Here is an 18,402-nt window from a genome sequence, read left to right on the forward strand (position 1 = left end):
TCTCTGCTACTGCGGGCAAATAATCTCTCTGAAATGCCTTTCCACAGGCAACAAAGTGAATTGCTGTCGGAAAGGCATACACGTCGCTTTGTTTTCCGATGTCGAGCGAAGTTGCCTGCAGGAGGAAACTTTGTGCGACTTCAGAAAAACAAAGCAACGCATATGCCTTTCCACTGGTGATACACTTTGTTGCTGGTGGAAAGGCATTTCGGAGAGATTATTCGCCCACGGTAGCAGAGATTTATTGCAGGCAACTAACCTCTCTGTGGGGAATAGCCTTAGGTCCCACATGAGGTGTCATCCCTTGCATTCCTGTATCTACTCCCCTGGAGTAGGGAAAGCCACAATGAAAGGATTAAAGGTTGTTTATCTGAGGAAGGCACATTCCAAGGCTGCTAAGGGGTTTGAGGACAAACTTAATGTTTTTTGAGAGACACCATTTTCCCTTCTGTGTTGTTTCAGGCTGCCTTTAAACAAAAAGATGTTACAAATCACATGATCCTGTTAATTGTCATAGCTATATACTTGAATCAGCTCTCTTATTCAGACTAGTGCCACAATGACAGGTCAACATTTGTTCTATTATTTTTTAAATGCAATTAGATTATCACTCAAAAACTATATTTTTCCAATATATATGTTTGTACAAACAATAGCAATGTGTCTAATTTTTAGTGAATGCTGTTAAAATCCTTTACTGCTTGCAAATTTAGAATTTTCTTTTCCTGTAAAGTATATCACTTAGCCACAAGCCCTTGTGTGCCCTGCTTGATCTAATGTAACCTTTGGATGAGCAACATTCCTCTTAAAAATCATATTAAACTGTATCCAGACACCTGCTTATCTAATATCTTATTCCAAAACAAAGGTATAAATATGATGCTATTCTCTTCTGGGAAGGCTTTCCACCAAATGCGGGTGAACACAATAGGGTGCCCAAGACATAGCTGGTGGGATTTACTTCCAGCCACAATAGGCTGGGCGATGAGGATGGGCACTGATGTTGGGAAATCAGGACTGGCTCAGATTTGGTTTCATTTCATTCCACATGTGTTCAGTTGGGCTCTGCACATTTTCTATTCCCATCTTAGCAAACCATCCTGTATGTGCCCTGTTTTTTCATGAGGGCATTATTGTGCTAAAAAAGTAGAGAGCTTTTCCAAAATTGCTGCTACAAAGTAGGAAGCACAGAATTGTCAAGTATATATTTGTATGCTGTAGGGTTTCCTGTGAACCAGAAGCCCTGGCCCAAACCATAAAAAATGCCCTCGACCATTATTTCTCCTCCACCACAAATTTAAATTCAGAAAGGTAGAATTCTCCTGTCATTCTCCAAACCCAGCAGTGAGTGTTGAACTAAGGGCATGTGATTTTAAATGGTTGCTTAGAAAAGTCTTGTCATAAAATGTGTCCAAGTACTTTTGCCCATATACAGTAGTGTATTATTATTATCATTATTAAAGTCGCTTTTCTCTATTTAAATGGGAGCTCTCACACTCTTCACATAAGATGGCCATGCCAAATAAAAAGATAAGCAGATATGACCTTTCTCCCACCAAGGAGACACACTATATACTGTATTATAGTGTTTGTGTGTGTGTATATATACACACACACAAATACAAGGAAGGGTCCCCGTGCTTTTATGATGTATCTCCCTTATCTACTGTAGAACAGTAACAATTGCTACTGAGAAAATAGATCATAGAGATTGGTCCACAAAGCAGACATAATAAATATATTAAAATCAAAGCCTGCTTCTTTATGCAATGTATACCCTTACCATATAGCACAGGCGCTGTGGAAGATAATATCTGACTGCCCCCCCCAGTTCCAACATGTATAAAAAAAATAAAGAGGGCTTGCTATATTTTTACTATAGTTCACAATGGGAGAAAGTTAGAAATAAAGCTTTCCCTTCTTTCCTCTTCTGGCTCTTATGAGGCAAGCGGTACTAAATACCACTTAGTGAATGGCTGGGTCAAAGCAGAGATGAAAATTGCGCAATCCTAACCGCAAATATGAAAATAGTTAGAATGTTTTTTAAGACAGTGTTAAAATTTGGGCAAAATGAAAATGTTGTATTCAAATTATTGTTGCAGCTGCAATTTATTATTTCTACATCTCATTACTGTATGGAAGTAATATTATTAGCAGCTGCCCTGTAACAAACAAATTGGATCTTAAGTCAAAGACAGAGACAGATGGATCTACCTTTATCCAGACATTTAGCTCAGAGCTGCTTCACTCCATTTACAGGTCATTATCACACACTTTCCACTGAAATTAAGGGAGCAATAAACCCCTTTGTTCAAAGTCACACATTTCTATAGCATTTCTTGCATGGGCTTCAGCTAGAGGAATTCATATTATAATTATGACTGAAAGTGGCAAGCTCGGCAAAACAACAAGCAGAAAGTCATTTAAACAAAACATCTGTTTGTCGAACTTAGTAAAGAATAGTTGTTTATTGCCACTTTAATGAATGGAATACACAAACATTATTACTGGAATTACTGTCATGTCCAGGCAACAGGACCATTAGCATATTAGAACATGCAAGACAGGTCTGGACTGGGGTTCTAAATAGGCCCTGACATTTCAAGTTTCAAGTCCCATACAGCCTCCCATAGGCCCACTAAATAGCGACTGTCTATGGCATCTTACAGCAGCCCCTCGGCATTTGCCAGAATCCACAGATTGCCAGTCATAGCCTGCTGCAAGCTATTCCTGTTATTATTTTCTAATTAATACACAAATAGGTGAGATCTTGTTCACCAGTGGGACCCATTTGCTATCACATGAGATACAAAACAAATCATTCCCCTGCTTCATTTGCAGCTATGATATAGGTAATCACTGTTTGGATAGGTTACCTGTAACAAAATCATTCAATTATCATAAGGTTGGTGTGCACTGAATAATCGTACATCTCACAATATTTCTTCCTTCATCGTTCAGAAAATTGATCAGGCAGGTTTCAAAATTTTAGTCTGATGAAACTTGTCCATTGATGGGATAGACAGATTAACAATTTGGAAACTGCACTAAATGTACCGACCATTCATTCTTTGGTATGAACATAAAGAATGTCAAGAAATTACAGCAGTAAATATATATAGCAGCCCAAAAAAAGGAATTTAGCTGTCTGAAGGTAATTATTGGCCTAGAATTACTAGGAAAAGCCAGCTACAACATGCAGTACAGTGTATTTGTCCTAATTAAGGCTTCCTACCATTGCTCTAAAGGGTAAGAACTGACCAGAGCTAAAATATAATATTGGGCTTTATTTGCCAAGTTTTTGTTTAATAATTAACCCTGTTAACCACCTTCACATGCACACTGTAATTCTGTGCCTCAGTTATTAATTATTTGTAAAATAAGAATAGTTGAAATTTTAACACAGGCATGATGATGATGAAGAAGATTATTATTATAACAAATTTATAACATACCCACCTATTCCACAGTGTTGTACAACAGAAGGCTCAATTTGGTTGAGATATAAAAAGCTATAAGTGTCTATGCTAAGATACAGAAGGAAAAGCAATACTCTGGTTGATCATTGACTGACTGTGCTCTGAATAGGTTGTTTAAATAAAAGAATCCTAATTTCCTTATGTTTGCATTGATTCTTCATGTGTTGCTGGCATAAACATTATTCCAATATTGCAACATTTTACATAAAAGGAAATATAAAACAGTTATAGGGTCTATTATCCAAAGCGCTTGGGTCCTGGGGTTTTACCAGATAAGGGATGTTTCTGTAATTTGGATCACCATACATCAAGGTTGCTAAAAATTAGTCCTGAGAGAATCTGTCCCGTTTCACTTCACTGAAAAATATGCGAAACACCGAAATATTCACAAAATGTGGCTACTTCACAACTTTTTTGGTGCGCACAACTTTTATTTGACATGAAAGCAAGTTATTTGAAGCAACCAAGATTTTTTCTCACTCGCTGAAGTTTTGCTACCAATATGGATTCATGTAAACAAGGTACTCTTTTATTATTACAGAGTAAAAGGAAATCACCTTTAAAAAATTAGAATTATTTGCTTAAAGTGGACTCCGTGGGAGATGGCCTTCTCATAATTTGGAGCTTACTGGCTACCGGGTTTCCAGATAAGGGATGCCAAACCTGTGTGATACACAAGAGCTGGGAATGTCCTGTAAAATATACCATCTACTGTAAAATATAAGGTGTTGAAAGTCACTGAGGAGTTACAAGACCATATAAAAGCACGAGGCCGAAGGCATAGGCATAGAAGAACAGATAACGTGCCTGAGATAACATTTCCTGGCTAGCACCATGCAGTGGTTTTCCTTACAAAGCAGAGCCTTAGCAATGATCCACCCCTTTGCTTGTGCCCAACCAATCACAGCTATTAAATGGTGAGTAATCTGACTGCTAATGGCTGAAGGGTTTTTTTTTTTTTTTTTAAATCAGCTCCAGGGTATACAGGGAGTTTTCAAAGTTAATACAGTGGAACATTCCCTAGGTCAATTCCTCATATTGATCAGGGGGACTGGACATTAAAACGTTGATTTTTTTTTTCTTCCTATTAAATGTTGGGTAACAGGTTATTGTTCGCACATTTCACCCCCCCCCCCCCCCCAGGATGGGCTTCTGCCTACCTCTGGTTCTGGCCCTGATTTGGTTTAAGGCTTTAGGTTCTCTACATAATCACAATGGTAATGACTACATAAAAGAAATCCTGATGCAATCAAAGAATGACTAGATTTTGGAAAAAGGTTGGTTACTTTTAGATTGTTTCATTTAAACGTACAATCGATATCTGACTATTTGTCAGAAGAAGAGTAAAATCTGAACATGTATGACCACCTTTAGTTAAATCCCCAAGACATGCTATACATATCTGAAGCATAATGTCATGGTACTGATATTGGCCAGTGATTTCTCATTGTTTGCAGTCTTCTAATCTGGAACATGGGATCAGCCTTTTCCAGTAGCTTCCTACTGCATGCCATCATTATGGGCACAAACTTTCAAACTGAGTCTCTGCAGCTGTTGCTTCATATTAGTTATTCTTTGCTGGAACGTTTAGCAGTAGCTGCTAAACTTGCTAAAATTTGGCTCAAATCCCCACCAATGACAAGTATATACTCTGTATTACATGAGCACATATATTATGTATAGCATATACCTCAAACTTTTGGCTTAGCTTGATCTTTTGTGCTGAAGAGAAAATATCCTCAGCATCAAGATTTCCATTAGGAGAACATCTCTCATCCGTAGTGCATGGAACATCCTTTTTGGTAATTGACTGTGAGTTGTACAGCTGTATTCTGGAGGCCACAAGACCTGATGATACAACTGAATTGATCTCCTTTCCCATACCCACGGTGGGGCAGCCATTGAGGGCACCATAGCGTACCAGGTGGCCATCTCCAGCAAACTTGTTTATCCTTTCCTCTTGGACATACCAAGTCTTACTGTGAAGACCTCTCATTTTCATTCTGACTTATCCCGATGCTTAAAATATCCAGTGTCCTTTAGTGCTTCCAATGTAGTTCTTGGCAGTACAAAAGTGCTGTCAGTATATATTCTAATTTTCCATTTTAATTTCCCTCTTGTGCTCCTGCAGTGGATGGCACAGCTTATGCCGGTGCTTGCAATGTGGTTTCCTTTGGCCTCGTGTGAGTTATCACCTGACACTAGAACTAAGGATTCAAGTGCACCTGTTCACCTTTGATACCGCAACGGAGAAACACCTAGTGACAGGTATATGAGGGAGAAGCAATCGAGAGAGAGCAAAGTTTTGAACTGCTCAGTTTCTGTTCTCTATGGAGACCGGCACAGATCTGTTATCTGCTTACGTATCAGTCTATATTATCGCTTCTGAATGAGAGAGAGAGGCAGGATAGTGCATATGTATGTGCTCTTTATCTACCCAAATGAGGGGGGCTGGTATCTATGTTATTATTCTGTATATGTTTTAGCAACATTCCTTTAATTGCGTGGGTGGATTATTATATGAGATTGAGATAATACATGAGATAAGTAGATGTAGTCTAGTATATAAAAAATAAAAAAAGTAGTTGAGGGTTTATTGTAACATTAAAGGTAGACAATACTTGTCATATTTCTCTGTAACAGGCAGGGCCTCTTTAACTGGCTGTGGGCAGGATTCAAAGTTCAAAATCAGTAAATCTGCCAGGTTTTTAGCCCACAAAGCAATCTTTGCCAGAATACCTAGCATTATGTGGGTGGTTGACTTTTAATATGTTAGAAAATGCCCTTTCCTAGCAACTTTGTAATTTGTTTTTAATATTTATATATATATATATTTTTTTTTTTTTATTATTTTGCCTTCTTCTACTGCATAGAAAAATCTTTTCCTCTGTGAGGCTACAATTGTATTGTTACTTTTGATTACTTGTCTCTTTATTCTAGCCCCTTTTCTGTTTAGGTCCCAGTCTCTCATTCAATAATAAAAAAAACACAAATACAAGAGTATTGTAGAAATGATACCTATATTGGCTAACAATAAAAATACATTGCAAGCTTTTGGAGCTCTAAGGCCCCTTCTTCAGGCAAAATACATATGAAAGCTGGAATGGCACAACATATATACTGTTTGATCAGAGAGAAGTGTTCACAAGCAATAAATTAGGAAGTTACAGATAGATAGCGATAACTTGTGAAGATAATAAAAGTAATTAATTCAAACCTCTGCCTGGTTGTTAGGGGAAATAAGACCCTAGCAACCAGATAGCTACTGAAATACCAAACTGGAGAGCTGCTGAACAAAAAGCTAAATAACCAAAAACCATAAAAAATGAAGACCAAGCAAATTGTATCAAAATATTATTGTCTACATCAAACTAAAATAATCTTTGCAGACATTTACTCCCAGGTATAAACAAAGAATACACTGTTTTCTGCAAAAAAAAACAAACAATGCTTAGTTTGCCTTTTCCATAGACAGCATACAAACACTGTTCACTGGGTGCACTAAGCATTCCTTTTCCCTTTATGTGCATCCACAAATAGATGGAATATTGTCACCATATGTTATTGGCCTCTTGGCACGCTAATTTATTAACTTATATGGATATTTTCGTGCTGCAATATGTCAACTCCCCTTCATGTTAACAACTGCACAAGAAGAATTATTTGCACACAGAATTTTATGGCATCATACTAGCTGTTTAAAGGGGTGGTTCACCTTTAAGTTAATTTTTTAGTATCTAATAGAATACCCTATTTCTGGCAACTCTGCAACTGGTTTTTGAAATATTTGCCTTCCTTCTCAAACTCAATTCAGCTTTAATATGTGGGTCACTGACCCCAGCAGCAAAAAACTATTGCTTTATGAGGCTACAATTTTATTGTTAATTTTTATTACTTATCTTCCTATGCATTCATATTGCCACCTTGCATTCAAACCACTGTCTGGTTGCTAGGGTAAATAAGACCCTAGCAACCAAATAGCTGCTAGAATATAAAACTGGAGAAATGCTAAACAAAAAGCTAAATAACCAAAAAAACAAAAAAGTTAGGTGGGAATATCAGTGGGAAGATCTGCTACTATAGTGAACTCGCTAAACAATCAGATAATGGTGTATGGCAGGGGTCCCCAACCGCCGGGCCGCGGACCAGTTCCGGGCAGTGGACGGCATGGCAGTGGGCCGCAGCGCATCCCCCCTAGCGCGTCGCATGTATTACGCGCCCCTCTGCCTCGGGTCCGTGGAAATTTTTTTTTGCTTCCTACAGGGCTGTGGTGCTAAAAAGGTTGGGGACCCCTGGTGTATGGCCAGATCAGGGGCAACAAAGAATAGGGGTAAAGTAAAGACTGTCTAGCTTTCTTTTTTAACATGGGTATCATTTTTATCAGAGTATCTACTGCATAGGAGCAATGAATTTAGGAATTTATCAGACTACCATCAAAGCTATGAAAGTTTCAGTCTATATATTTGGAATTCTACATATTAATATTATATTTTATATATATATATATATATATATTACATTTTTTTTTTATATATATCAGAGATCATTTTATCATTCACAACAGCCTCTAGTGCCTTAATGGAGCCTACAATCCAAGGTCCCGATTACATGTCATGCCCACAGCCTAGACACACCAAGGAATGGAGCAGCCTTAATTAAAGCCCCTGGCACTCCCAGTCAAACTCTGCTTCCTATTTCCCATTGTAATTAATAGTATGTTGTGTGACCAGCTGCATCCATAAAGTCCATTCCTTTGAGATGATTCACTGAAAAGTTTTGCTTAGTAAAACAAATCCATGCTTCCTGAAAATCTGACCGCTCTTTATTAGCTAATGATTTTATTTCAAACATATTTGTGAGGATAAATATGACATGGCAGCTTTCACAAATGCAGACATAATGCATAAAACATATATGATTATATTTTTAGAACATTAACACATTTAAAGAACATATTGAGGCTTAACAAAATAGGGGCTAACATCTTCTTGGCTATGTGCCTGATAAGTCTATAGGGCGGAGTGCTCATCATATTGGCAGGATCATACAAGTGGCAAGTGAATGTGACCCAGTTTTGGGATCACCTGCTGACCATACAGCAGGGGTCCCCAACCTTTCTTACTCTTGAGCCACAGTCAAATGTAAAAAGACTTGGAGAGCATCACAAGCATCATAACAGTTTGTGGAGGTAACATTGGCTATTAGGTAGCCTCTATGCACACTATCAGCTTACAGTTATTCAACCAAAACTTGCCACCAAGTCAGGAATTCAAAAATAACTGAGAGCAGCATCCAAGGAGTTGGGGAGCAACATATTGCCCCAGAGCCACTGGTTGGGGACCACTGCCATACAGCAAAGGCAAAATGACAAATGACAAATAGCCTCTACAATTACCCAGTAATGCCTCTTTAGACTAGTACAACACGGGGCAGATACTCGGCTTGTGGATAAATGCAAGTCGAGATTCCCCCCTACACATACACATAATTAATTAGTTCATTCATTAAGATTAAACTCAGTACTTATTTTAATTTCCTTTGTATTTATTGCAGCAAATTAATTGGAATAGACATCAGCTCTGTGGGCATTTTAGCACTTTCTTAAATCCCTTTCCAACTCAGAGAACAAGAATATGATGAGATCTCTCTCTTACTCATACAGCTGGCACAATAACATTATGGTGACAAAAATAAAATGATGACAGCTAATCAGGAAGCACAGGCTTTAGGGACAATGGACAGGTATTATGACAAGACAAAGCTTATTAATGACTTCTGACAAGTAAGGGAGAAACAAAAGATGTGTTAGTCATATGAACCTAGCTGGGGTACATTCTCAAGAGCAACCTGCAACAGCAGGAATCCCAGAAGAGCTACAAGAAGAATCTAGTTGAAGTAAAGATAGGCTAGGAGTGGGATAGCCCTACAGTGTGTTGTAAACTAAATGAGAGTTTTTGGGGGGTTTAAATCATATCAGTTCCTTGGTGCCTGAAACTAATGTATCAAACAGTTTACTTATCCAGCTTTCTGGGCTGCTACACAAGAGAGAAGAACAAATCTAATTAAAAAATAATAAATTGAAAAAATGTGCAAATAATAATCTTTAAAAGGTCAATATTTGTGGTGGCCAGTCTGAAAGCAATATACAAACAATATACAAGCTTTGCTTTGCAGTCATATGAAACTTAAATACAAAATGTAATGATACAGTTAATCCTGACATGTGTATTCTACGGCTCTTTAACACGTCACAAAGCATTCAAATGACCTATTTCAGATTCAGACTCAATTTGCTTTAGAAAGACCAAAACTAAGACTGGTGCATTTTACACATTTCTTGCTGTTTTAGGCTCATGTGTTGTTTATAAGCGGCTAGTTCTGGCTGAAGCTGCACAATAAGGAACCACTTCTGACTGGAAAAATAAGGAAGAATATGAAGAGATTAACTGCAAAAAAATGTATCCAAAGCAGCCAGAAATGTGAGATTATAACAAACAGACCCGCAATGACTTTGATTGCTATCAAGCTGAGAGAATGCAAAGCTTTTCACACACATTACTGTTTTAAGCAGTACAAAACATGAAATTCAGTCTTTAACAGCTCAGCGGAAAAAGCAGGCAGCCTGGCCTATTATGGAGTCCTTGAAATAATGTGAAGTTAAAGAGCAAACAAATTAAATGGCCTGTAAGCTTAAGTTAACAGACTACTCAAGCAGAGAGGGCTCCCTTAAGTATGCACTAATGATAGTATGGCAAATAAACACACGATAAAAAAAGAATTTACTGAGATTTAGGGATTATGTACAAGGTTTCACTAACAAAAGGAGGCTGTTTATCAGATGTAAACCAGATTAGAAAAAAGGAGAAAAACAGAAAAAAAAACTCTGTGTGAAATAACAATATTCTATATGATTCCATGAGGAATGTTTCATTAATCTGTTTTTGTAAAATCTGCTACAGACAATGTGAAAAATATCAACGAGAAGGACTGGAGCAAGTAATACATAAAGTACAGTTCCTCAGTGACACACTGAGCATAAGCCTATAGCTGTCTCGACGTGAACAAATCAGATACGCCAAGAATTATTTATTGGTATTTTATCTCTTGCTTTTGAGCACAGGCAATAATATAGGTGTTAAAGCAGGAACTGATGTTTCTAGAGTAGATTCATACATTCTTTACAGTAAAATAATATTGTTATTAGCTATGAGGCCAACTCATAACCCCTAGGGACCATGAGCGGCAAAGAAGGGGACTCTATGGATTCCTCTTAAGCTGTCCAGCAATTATTTTTTATAGTAATTCTTAATGTAAATTCCCTGTATATAATTAGTTAAAATAGGGCTTAGTAACGAACTGATATATGCTAAGGAAAAAATGTTAAGGGCTCTGGCACACGGGGAGATTTGTCGCGGGCGACTAATCTCCCCGTGTGCCAGAGCCCTTAACATCCCACCGGCGAAAATGTAAATCGCAGAAGTGAAAAACATCCCACCGGCGAAAATGTAAATCGATTTCAGTGAAATCCCGGAAGTTGCCACCGCGTCTGCCATCCCACCGGCGATTTACATTTTCGCCGGTGGGATGGCAATTCGGGGAGATTAGTCGCCCGCAAACAGGGAGATTTGTCTCCCCGTGTGCCGGAGCCCTAAAGGTATGGGATCAGTTATCTGGAAAGCCGTTTTCCCAAAAGCTCCAAATTACAGGAAGGTCACCTCTCATAGACTTCATTGTAATGAAATAATTTACACTGCACACTCATTTTTTTCTCTGTAATAATAAAACACCACCTTGTACTTAATCCCAACTAAGACATACAGTAAATAATTCTTATTGGAAACAAAACCATCCTGTTGGGTTTATTTAAAGTTTAAATGATTGTTTAGAAGAAATAAGGTATGAATATCCAAAACAAGGAAAGACCAATTATGGAAAACCCCAGGTCCCGAGCAGTTTGGATAACAGGTACAATAACTGTATGATAAGCCAGTGATTCCCAAACTTTGGGACTGGCTTAGTGCAATGAGTGGGGGTATGAGACTGAAGGCCAATTAGGATGAGCTATAGGGTCTATGGCTATTTTTCATGTAACGACCAATTTCCATGAGATGTGTGCAGGTAGTTTCCCTAGCTTCAACTAGATAATATCACTTGAAATGGTTGTTTTAGCTGATGGGCAAATTGTACTTTTATGATAAAGTAAAGATCTTTGAAAAATCTTAATGTGTATGGCCAGATTAAGTCTTAATTAATGGTTAAAGGCAGGCTTTGGAGGGAAGACTTATTTTCTGCAATTAAACTGTAGCAGAAATAGTACAAATCCACATGGCAGCAAATCAGACAATCATTTTTACTGTTCTAGCTACACCTGGCTGAACAAAGCAAGTGTCCAGGTAGAGGGGCATTCGGGGCCCCAGGCCACACTGAGAAAGCCTTCCAGATGCAGCCCCCCTTACACTGGTCTGCTCAGAAAATCAGCGTTGGAGCAGGTGTATTGATTTGGCTAGAAGAGCCAAAATTCTGGTATAATAACCAAAAATTCAGCTTTCAAAGTTACCAGAAGATGCTTATTGCTGCACCTGGTAACCACGGGGCGCTGCCGCCTGAGGTGAGATTCTTAACTTCTCTCATGGCAGCAGTGCCCCTGGCTACTTGGTGCTATGAGTTACTGCCAGATTAAGTCTTAATTAATGGTTAAAGGCAGGCTTTGGAGGGAAGACTTATTTTCTGCAATTAAACTGTAGAAGAAATAGTAAGTTTTGATTTACCTGTTATGATTCAAGGGAAACCAAGACCAAATGTTAAAACATAAAGGCATGTTCTTGAACTGTAGAAGCCTGACTGCAATAAGCTATACCTGCTTTTGATTCTGCCTAAATAAATATTTAGACAACATTTTCCTGTTTCAAATAAACAAGAATAATGATTTTGTCTTCTGTTATTTCTTGTAGGTTTTTGTGTAATATATGTCATTTAGATAAATTACTATGTAGAGTTCATATTAAGTGCTCCTCTCTCTAAGGTCTGCTTTGCCTGATTTTGCTGATTCTGTTGTAAAAACACTTAAGCTGAAGTGTAACCTGATTACAGACAGACAGGCAAGGAATGAGTGGCTACAACAAGTTGGTCTCGCAGTTGGCAAAAACACAAAACTGTAGTAGGTAAGTAGTAGGGAAGCACGGGGCATAGCAGGGTTCACCACAGAGAGCAATGCAGCTTTGACTTTAATAGTACAATAAGCACTATCAGTTCCAAGGGTTGCTAAGCAACATAAAGGCAATGTAATAACAGGTAGCATCTGTCAGTGATGCCACACAGGTTAGCCATGGTCAAGGGAGCAGAACAGCATTTGGATCGCCTATGAAATGTACCTAGTGCACTGCAACACTGGAATGACTACCCAGCAATTAGTATAATGGCACATGAAAAACAGATGGGGCCTAGAAGATGGCAAAAATAAAGTGCAAAGTCCTCTGACTCTGTCATATTACAATGCACATATTTGCTCTCTAGTTATTAACTTCCAGTAGTACAGCCTTGCACCAGAGCCATTTGTACAGATATTTACTATGTAGACAAATTAACTTGTGTCTTATACATTTCCCCACAAATGCTTCATGGTGGTTCACTTTGTGTGTCAACCCGCCTTTTAGAATTTAAGCTCTTTAACTCTTGCATTGATATTGATTGTTTTTGTATGCTTTCTAGTATATTCAATGTATACACCTATTTAATGTACAGTGCTGCAGAATAATATAAATACAGGTCAATAATAATAAAGGGGGCATTTACTAACACTGGACAAATCCACATGGCAGCAAATCAGACAATCATTTATACTGTTCTACCCCCACCTGGCTGAACAAATCAAGTGTCCAGGTACAGGGGCATTCGGGGCCCCAGGCCACACTGAGAAAGCCTTCCAGATGCTGCCCCCCTTACACTGGTCTGCTCAGAAAATGAGCGTTGGAGCAGGTGTATTGATTTGGCTAGAAGAGCCAAAATTCTGGTATAATAACCAAAAATTCAGCTTTCAAAGTTACCAGAAGATGCTTATTGCTGCACCTGGTAACCACGGGGCGCTGCCGCCTGAGGTGAGATTCTTAACTTCTCTCATGGCAGCAGTGCCCCTGGCTAAGTGGGTGCTATGAGTTACTGCCAAAGTGAAATTTGCTCAGTATTGGTAAATAAGCCGTAAGGCTGATGCCACGCTGGGCCTCGGCCTGCAGAAAAGGCTCCATTCCAATTACAGTAGTTACATCTGGGATCATGTGTGTGTCACTAAAAGTTCACAGTACAGGACTGCCAAAGAATACAGTCATTGCTAGAAAGTGTCTTCCCTCAAATATTCCAGAACTGTCTGGCCAGATGACTATATTATTGGCCTGTACTTGTTAAAATGTTGTTGCTGCCCTTTTTTTTTTTTCAAACTTGCAGCAAGGGGAAATAAATTTAGTAGCACCTGCAATGAGACTTTTAGCTTGGGATTAAAGGGCATATAAAAGTTGCCTTGTTGTGATCGGACACATTTTATAGGTACAAATTTGTGGTATGCTTAGGGGCACATTTACTAACCCACGAATCCGAATCCGAATTGGAAAAATTCCGATTGGAAAACAAACATTTTGCGACTTTTTCGTATTTTTTGCGATTTTTTCGGCGCCTTTACGACTTTTCGGAAATTGTCGCGACTTTTTCGTTACCAATACGATTTGCGCGAAAAAACGCGAGTTTTTCGTAGCCATTACGACTTGCGCGAAAAAACGCGACTTTTTCGTAGCCATTCCGAAAGTTGCGCAAAATCTGCCAATTTTTTTGTCGTAGCGTTAAAACTTAAAAGGCGCGACTTTTTGCGCAAGTTTTAACGCTACGAAAAAAATCGCCAGATTTTGCGCATCATTCGGAATGGCAACGAAAAAGTCGCGTCAATTTTCCGAAAAATCGCAAAATACCGATCATTACGAAAAAAACGCAATCGGACGCATTCGGCCCATTCGTGGGTTAGTAAATTTGCCCCTTAGTGTTTCACATATTCACAGATTGTTAACAGAACAGAGAGTTTTGCTTGGTGATTATGATTGTCAGCCTGTAAAAGTCATAAACAATGCAGATAATAAAGGAGTAAAGTTGATAAGTTACTGACTAACCCTGTTCAGGCAATATCACCTTTACTCCATGTTAATTTGCCTTAAATTGATACTTGAGATATGATATTACCTGATACTGCATTCAAACGAGGCAAAGTCCTAACTGTGCTGAACAGAGGGATCATTTAGTCACACTCTATGTGGATTTAAAGAAATGCCAGAGGGGCTGCTGTAAGATGCCATAGACTAAGCTAGGAAGGCATGGAATTCAGGATTTGGTTCGAGATTCGGCCAAGATTTTGCCTTTTTCTGTAGGAGTTGGATTTGGGCAGATCCATACCTTTGGCTGAACTGAATTCAAATTCTTAAAATTGTGTGACTTTTTGTCATATAAACATGGAGGTTTTCTTTAACCCTTCCTTATACTAATTTGTATATCCAGTTCGGGATTCGGCTGAATCTTTTCCAAGGGATTCAGGGTTCAGCCAGATCCTAAAATAGTGGATCCCTAGTTCAGGCCTCTGTGAATTTGAAATGCTAGGCCTCATTTTGAATCCCAGTCCGGGCCTACTGAGTTCATTAGCAATAGTTAACTGCACAAATAGTACTTGTAATCAGCCCTATGTGCAACAACACAGTTTAAACAACATACTCTTAGCACGACATGAGCAACAGTGTAAGTTGTACTTTAGCCAAGGGCCACGTGGCTCTGTCTAAACCAGGAAGCCTTCTGTGCTTTATACCAAACAATTGCCCAAGTTTTAGGGTGGGGAAATATTTGCAATGGAAAAAAGGTAAGACTTTGTGTCAGTGTCATAAACCAGTATGTGGTCACTGGCAATGGAATTTGCCTTCAGAGTGAGTAGTAGAGTGGCATTGTGATTAGATCAGTGAGTGGCATAGAAATAAGGACAGAATGTGGCATTGTGATTACACCAGTGAGTGGTGTAGTGATGATACTTAGGGCTCATACAAGCATTTTTTATGCGTTTCCAACTGCGTTCATGAGTGCAAAAAGTGCATATATTGCATTGATATGCGTTTTTGTTAAAGCAGCTAAGCATGTTTTTGTTCATTTCAAGCACAAACCCCTATTTTACTGAGTTATGAACCCATGTCAAGAGCAAAAAATGCAGCATGTTGCATTTGATATGATTTAACATGATTAAATGCAAATTTTGTAAAACACAACTCAATTAGCATATGAATTTATATGCGCTCAAACAGGCCCCTTAAATGCGCGTCATTAGTGTGAAAAAGTCCAAAACAGCCTGCAGTTAGATATTATGGATTATGCAGCAAGGTGCTTTTTATCACATTTTGCATTTATATAAACATATAATTTATTTCTCACAGCAATGCCTGTATCTTACCAGGATATCTGTGTTCTCTCGCCTGAACGGTGGTGGATCAGACCTCTCCGCTGCTGGGTTGAATATAAACGCTGAGGTTGCCCCTGTGTTCCTCATGATGGGCAAGCTTAATGATCTAAAGTCTTTCACTGCCTGCTCCACTTTCACTTCATCCCCTGGTTTGGCTGCAGAAAAGCAAAGGGAATAAAATAAAATATTTGCTGGCAATACACATCGCTAATAGAGGGCTTAGGGCGAGGTCATACAAAGCATATATCCGCTTCTCTCAGCCCTACGTTTTTTAGCCAGGCTGAGAGAAACAGATCCCATTGCCTAAGCTCCTCTGTGTGCCTGCATTAAAAACTATGGCAGAGCATCAACCTCCGACCCACTCCGCTCTGTGTGCCTGCACTTGGTCGGTTGCCATAAGAGTGTAGGCAGGGGGGTCCACTTCTCTCAGCCTGGCGAAAAAATACAGGGCTGAGAGAAGTGCATATAGGCTTCATGTGACCTCGCCATTAATATTCATTGCACACAGCAAATTTTACGGCAAAACAAAACGAGACAGATTCGCTCATCACTACACACAGAGCTTGGCAATTTTACACATTGTAATATAAATGAACTCATCCATATAGGGATGTTTTCCAGCTCTGAACTACTACCTCTGTTAATCATAATTATCAGAATTGAATGTTTACTAGTAAAAAAGTAACATTAACAATAAAATTGTAGCTTGACAGAGAAATAGTTTTTGGCTGCCAGGGTCAGTGGCCCCAAAATAAAAGCTCAAAAGAGGCAGAAGAAGAACACAAATAATTCTAAAATGATAACAAATAAAACAATGATCAAAAATTGCTAATAAAAGAACATTCTATAACATGGTAAAAGTAAACTGTCCCTTTAAACCCCCAGTGACAGCTTGGCCAACTAACTAATTGAATGGGGTGCTGTACCAAGATGAAACCTTATTCATGGCCCACTGCCCTTGTTCAACACTGATATCTGACCAGGGTCAAAGCAAATATTGGGCTGGAGGCCTGTTGTTTTGGCCCCAGACACATGTCAATATGCTGTTGGCCAGTGTATGAGCAGCTTTAGGTGTACACACATTTGGTATCAATAGCTTGAAAAAAATCTTAGTTTTTTTAGTTTTCACCTGATGAAAGAAAAAAATTAGCAAAATTGTCATGGTTATATTAGTAAGACACTTCTGTTTGTAAATCTTTTCATTCCTACATGTAAATAACACATGCCTTTCCCCAAACCCTTCAACTATAGTCAGATTAGGAACCAAGATCTGAAGGTGGTCAGCGCAGAGTCATTTCCTGAGTAACTGAAAGGCTGTAGCCACAATATACATCATCTTAGGAGGAAATCAAGGTTTTCATTCAGTCTCATTCTCATGTTGGTTATTGAAATAACTGTGCTTTCTAAAAAAACAGCATGCCTGGGCAATACTGCTCCCTGGTGGCACAGCTTATTTATAGCCCACAGGCATTACACCAAGAAAACAAAAGTTTCATTTGTATACTTTCAAGCTATATATATACAACTTAATCACAGCGTTATTTATTATATTAAGGCAGAATGTCTCATTCACTCACATGTGTGAGTTTTGTTTTGTATGGTTGCTGCTGCATAATAAATCTAAAGCAGTTGGAGAGAGACGGTGATGGTGATAGTAACACTTTATGTTAATAGTTACATATACAGTGGTGTGAAAAACTATTTGCCCCCTTCCTGATTTCTTATTCTTTTGCATGTTTGTCACACTTAAATGTTTCTGCTCATCAAAAACCGTTAACTATTAGTCAAAGATAACATAATTGAACACAAAATGCAGTTTTTAAATGAAGGTTTACGTTATTAAGGGAGAAAAAAAACTCCAAATCTACATGGCCCTGTGTGAAAAAGTGATTGCCCCCCTTGTTAAAAAATAACTTAACTGTGGTTTATCAATTTCAATTTTCAATTTCAATATCAATTTCTGTAGTCACCCCCAGGCCTGAATACTGCCACACCTGTTTCAATCAAGAAATCACTTAAATAGGAGCTACCTGACACAGAGAAGTAGACCAAAAGCACCTCAAAAGCTAGACATCATGCAAAGATCCAAAGAAATTCAGGAACAAATGAGAACAAAAGTAATTGAGATCTATCAGTCTGGTAAAGGTTATAAAGCCATTTCTAAAGCTTTGGGACTCCAGCGAACCACAGTGAGAGCCATTATCCACAAATGGCAAAAACATGGAACAGTGGTGAACCTTCCCAGGAGTGGCCGGCCGACCAAAATTACCCCAAGAGCGCAGAGACAACTCATCCGAGGGGCCACAAAAGACCCCAGGACAACATCTAAAGAACTGCAGGCCTCACTTGCCTCAATTAAGGTCAGTGTTCACGACTCCACCATAAGAAAGAGACTGGGCAAAAACGGCCTGCATGGCAGATTTCCAAGGCGCAAACCACTTTTAAGCAAAAAGA

The 18,402-nt window shown here is 38.7% G+C and overlaps 1 protein-coding gene across 3 annotated transcripts in view; it reads right to left on the bottom strand.

Annotated features, from left to right (window-relative positions):
• The window catches only part of plekhg5 (pleckstrin homology and RhoGEF domain containing G5), a 187,643-nt gene that overhangs the window by 21,795 nt on the left and 147,446 nt on the right, over positions 1–18,402 (bottom strand). For all 3 annotated transcript variants that reach the window (XM_031905609.1, XM_012967360.3, XM_031905610.1), the window contains one exon: positions 15,940–16,103. In XM_031905609.1, coding sequence (XP_031761469.1) covers positions 15,940–16,103 — 164 coding nt within the window. The remainder of the gene's footprint in view (positions 1–15,939; positions 16,104–18,402) is intronic.

Source organism: Xenopus tropicalis, chromosome 7 (genome assembly GCF_000004195.4).
Source record: "Xenopus tropicalis strain Nigerian chromosome 7, UCB_Xtro_10.0, whole genome shotgun sequence".
NCBI classification, from domain to species: Eukaryota; Metazoa; Chordata; class Amphibia; order Anura; family Pipidae; genus Xenopus; species Xenopus tropicalis.